This window comes from Aspergillus undulatus, assembly GCF_047715775.1.
Source record: "Aspergillus undulatus strain CBS 261.88 unplaced genomic scaffold BDV17scaffold_131, whole genome shotgun sequence".
NCBI classification, from domain to species: domain Eukaryota; kingdom Fungi; phylum Ascomycota; class Eurotiomycetes; order Eurotiales; family Aspergillaceae; genus Aspergillus; species Aspergillus undulatus.
In genome coordinates, this window is record NW_027396735.1 from 1 (window position 1) to 5098 (window position 5098).

The window sequence follows — 5098 nt, forward strand, 5'->3', positions numbered from 1 at the left end:
TATTGAGGTGTTGTCGCCATCAAGGTGCGTTACCAGTGATTACTCATATCTTAGTCAGCGATCCCGCTTCTTCTGTGGGTCCGTCCCCTTCGAAATAAAAAACAACATCTATCTCATGAAATCAAACCATACGTTTAACAGTAACCCAAGTCTTATCAGACTAAAGAATTGTCGACCTTTGGTGACCGCTAAGAATCCGCTTCGACGCCGAACTTACTATTAGTCAGCGTCTGCTCGGTCATATATCGTATCATTCTACTTCCTATTTTAGTTAGTTAGCTTACCCCTATTTCTTCTGTATATAGTGTAGCTTCGCTGCTAGATTCAATGGATTAGACCTTCATACTTTGGGTGGTGAGATACCGATGATTACTGACGCCGCGGACTCTGACAAGAATTCAATTCTACTACTCAATCGTCTAATTTACATACTCAATGGCCTAGTAAGATGTATATACTTATTTACATGTCTTAAGGGCGGCTTTTGAAGAGCTTTATATTGGGAATAGCTTTTTTTTTTTTCAGTACTTGGGTAAGTATAGTCTCCCCACAGGGAAAATTAAGTTCTTATGTTACGGACAAGCTGGCTAGCTATATAAATGCGGTCCGGGCAGATCAGACTAGAGGGTCTGATCATAGTGACCTTTTTGGTCCAGTTGGGAGTATGCGTACCCGGACACATATTCTTACACTTCAATAACCTACCTATAGGCTAGCTGGCGTATACATTTTGATCATGTAATAAAGGTAATAATATTACCTATCTCCTCTTCTATTAGCTTTAGACGCTGGCCAGGGGGCTTTTGAGGAGTTGTGTAGCGAATTGGGACCCGACAGGCCTATAGTGAAGTATGGAAGTGGATAAGTTGATGCTATTCAGAGACCGCCGGCGGTGGGAGCTAACTAGCTAATGCTGACTAAGAACTGAGTCATCAGGGATGACCGATATAGCGAACTGTGCACACTGCGTGATAAGTTGACTACTTATTTTAGTATGTATATTGTACTTGACAATAGGTAAATCCAAGCTGAGAGGAGATCTGTTGGTATGTAAACCTAGCATCTTTTATGTCAGAATTAGACTTGTTAAACCAAACCCATGAAACCCGCCCCGACCCGGTCCGACCCGCTAAGACATGGGTTGGGTCGGGTTATTCTAAAAACCCACTGGGTTTTGGGTTCATGATTAGTCAACCCATGGGTTATGGGTTAACCCGTTGGGTTGCCAAGAATAAAAAAATAAATTACTTTATTTAATACAGTATTTTAATAAGAGGTGTAGATCCCTGCTTAAATGGGCAAATATCTGCAAATTTGGGCTGTTTGGGTTGTTTGGGTTGTTTGGGTTGTTTGGGTTGTTTGGGTTGTTTGGGTTATTTGGGTCAGGTTATTTACCCTGCGGGCAGTTTACTTATTTACTAACCCGCCCCAAAACCCCACGCGGGCGGCTTAGGGAAGGTTAAAACCCCACCCCGACCTTCGGTTTAACAAGTCTAGTCAGAACACAAGCTTTGTTTAGGCATCTCAGACACCTCTAGAGGTGCCTCCGGAGGCTTGCAAGCCTAGGTGTAGCCATATTAGTAGTAGCTCACCACAGTAAATATCAAGAAGTTCCCATTCTCGGAGGTCTTCCTAGCTTTAAAATAGGGTAATTTAGGAAAGTGGTATTTTGAAGGCCTCACCGCTTCCTTTTGAAACAATCCCAGTAAGTTCCGCTGTACTAACATGCTTACCGGGTCAACGTAGTAGCAGGCCGTTACCGAGCCAGTGTGGAGAATAGTAAGCCGTGGCTGCCTTGCTGGCAAGGTCCTGGGGGCCGAGTCGAATCAACCATTGCCTGCCAGCACCGCTATACCGCGAGTCGACATTGAACGGTGCTGGAACGGCCTGGCTGCGGGGCCTCGGTTACTACATTGACGCTGGTGATGTTGTTAGTCCGTTTTTCATTCTATCCAGCCAATAACTTGCTTCAAATGCTCCTAGTGGTTAAGGAACATTACTGCTCAGTGCAGGCGGTGTCGGACAAAAAAAATATTTCGACTGTTATGGGATAGCCTGTTCACCAACAAAATCAGAGGAAGTACGGATTCGACTCCGTACTTCCCTTTCTCGCTGCGGTGCTGAAGGCTGGGTTATGGAAACTGTGCCGTGACAATGTTATTGGCCACGTCAGAGCGCCAAGGAATAAGTTACCGGCCAGGCTGTATCAGTGAGATCTAATTACTCTCCCTTCACCTGGAATCATGGATTCAAGACAATGCAATAAGTTGCTAACAGTGATATCTATAGCTGATCACAGCTCGTCACATGAAGAACCGCATTACTCGGACTACAGAGATGATTGATAAGGAGATCTACTCTGTGGTGAGACCAGTACAGAGCAACTAGTAGTGACTTAGCTTATATGAGATCCATTATTCTGCAACACCGTGGTTCACCTACCTACTGAGTGGTTTAGGTTATTGCATGTTGACAATGTACGCTAGAGTAATGATATAGAATAGATTTATCGGGAAAATATACCGCTAAGCCAAAAAGGCGTCATGACTACCAAATTGGTCTTAGTCATATTTCAAAATTGACAAGATTCCAATTTTCACCAACCGCATACACGTTGTCTCGAATTCATACACTACACCACAATCCCAAACCCACGGTGACACAGCAGACATAACCAGGAGCTCAACGTCCTCTGCATATACTTCACCTCATGAGGATACACCGTCAAGCCCAAGGCGCCGAGGGGGTTCTCCCGGGAATGGTATTTGCAGCATGCTACCATACAGGCTTCATGCGCGCGAGCAACTCGGAGTCCATGGGATGCGCCTACGGAGTATGCGCCTCTTTCCGATTAGCCTATCTAGTAAAGTAGTTGGAGGGAACGGATCAGCAGGGGCGGAATAATCCAGAATTTTGTCCCGCGGACTGCGAGGCGAACCAATTCGATCATTTATTTTCGCGATCTGGGGCCTCCAACACTACTGGCAACGAATCATGAATCATGATTCGAGCTGTGGAGTTACTCCGAACTTGACGCAGATGACCAGTAAATTTTAGCATTTTAAAACTATTCAATGACATCATGAATTGAGGCTACGCCTCACAGAGCCCCTTAGGGATAGTATGAGGCTCAACCTCACCAACGACATTAAAACTAGAAGATCATACTTGTAATAGAACTCAGTCTTGAAGCAGTATCTTTCTTCCAACAGACTTCCCTCTCCTCGCCAGGTCAAATGTCAAACGTCTCCGTGCCCTTCGTCGCTTTGGAGAGTGTTTGCTACTATCCTCGAAGCACCATTTACGACGCGTGCCCACGGTATCTCTTCTATGCCCTTTTATTCGCCAGCTGCGCGGCACGATGGGTCGGATAGCTGGCAGATGTCTTCCTGGGCGCTGCAGCGACATATGCTGGAACCGCCGTCATCCAAGCATTCATCCTAGTCGCGAGTCCTGCCTGGACACCCACCCCGGGGACAGTCAGTATTTCTCTTATCCAAGCCGCCATGAACGCAACCCAGGCACTGCGAGACATGTTCCCAGGACTCGTTACTGACAAAAACCAAGTGCTGGTCCAGCCTGCTGCATTTGAGTTGGACGCAGATGCCATTCTTGCCATCGTTATCATGGGCTACTTGTTCTTCCTTCCCATGCAATGTTGGTCGTGGGTCGCAAGTTGCGACCGCTCATGGTCAATCTTGCTTGGTCTGTGGAATGCTATGATGCTAGCAGGGACTATCTGTGCGTTGATCTACTGGCCGACTTGGCAAACTACACCGACTCAGTACATGTTCTGCGACCCGTCCTTCGCTCCATTGGACCAAACAACTAGTGATGGCTGGCAGCCGTCCTGGAGGACATCAACATGGAACGAAAGCGTCTGGAATATCTTCACTAACGAGACCCGGTTCCTTCAACTGGGTGACCTATGCTTCAATCCGTGCTTCAACACAAGCCAGATTCTTAGGCAGCAGACCTCTTTAACCGCCGCGGTCCTTGACGAGGATCCAGGCCATAATCGCTCCTGGGATAGAATTGCCAGTGCAAAAGGGTACATATACACACTGGTTGTGGTCAGTATGTTCCTGAACTGTCTTTTATTGGCCGTCAGGGTGCTGCCGCATCCGCTCCGGGTCAAGTCTACGCAGCCGATGACAATATGGAAAGAAAGAAAAGTCCTTCTGAGCGAACTGAGGATCGATTTATCCACCGCAGTCGAGATCTCCCGCGCCCAACGTGAGTATATCCTCCGCGCCAGCACGAGCGGTAGTTTCCACTCCTGGGTCCGGGCACATATCTGGTCAACCTGCACATTTCTGTTTACGAAACCATGGCTACATTTCCTCGCTAACGCCGCCATGCTTGGAGGGCTGCTGTTTAGCATCCTCATCAGCCCGCTTACTATCATCGCCTTTCTCATTTGGGTCGAGTTATGTATTTATGGAAACGGTGTGCCAGAGCAGGAGCTCCCACAGCAAGTAGGACAGTGGACGTATCTGGCTTCAATTGGCCTGCTTCTTATTTCAGCTGCTAACTTGAAGCTCAAGTACCGAGTTGCTTCCCGCGCAGAGCTGGATTCTGAAATTGAGTTCACCCGCAAACGTTTAGAGACATTGCAGGAGATTCGGTATTCAAGAGCAACACCACATAGTGAGTACCAGGTATGTGCGTGACTGATGGTTATTGATCAGATCACGCCTACCGGTCATGTAACTAGTATTTTTGCTGCAGTTATGTGTCAAAAGGTTTCTGTCCAAAGCTGTGTTGACGCGTCACCTGAATAGCTTTATCTTTTATTTTTATTTTTTTTTAAGAGGTGAAGTTCGGGCTAGGGGTGCAACTACGGAGCAGGTCTCGATACGTCAAGCGGTATAGTAGAAGGATAATGATGGTAGCCCTTGGAACAGCAACGAGGCTCCTGCTCATCGTAAGGCCATGCACAGGGCATATTGTCGATTTGCGTGTTGAAAGATATTTAGGCACTGCATTAGACTTGATCCTTTTAGGCTGCGGCATGATAAATGTGTGTCTGATCAAACAGACAGTGGATGTCTGCGCGTTCGGCCCTCAACGTCATACAATTAGCGATGAAGGATAA

At 46.9% G+C, this 5098-nt stretch overlaps 1 protein-coding gene across 1 annotated transcript; it reads left to right on the forward strand.

The window, feature by feature from the left end:
* Nucleotides 1-3236: 3236 nt before the first annotated feature.
* BDV17DRAFT_297576 (uncharacterized protein) lies at nucleotides 3237-5098 on the forward strand (the record flags this gene model as incomplete). The annotated part of the gene is made up of 3 exons (XM_073763518.1): nucleotides 3237-3273; nucleotides 3382-4650; nucleotides 5007-5098. The coding sequence occupies 3 exons, from the start codon at nucleotides 3237-3239 to the stop codon at nucleotides 5096-5098; spliced, it is 1398 nt and encodes a 465-aa protein (XP_073609804.1).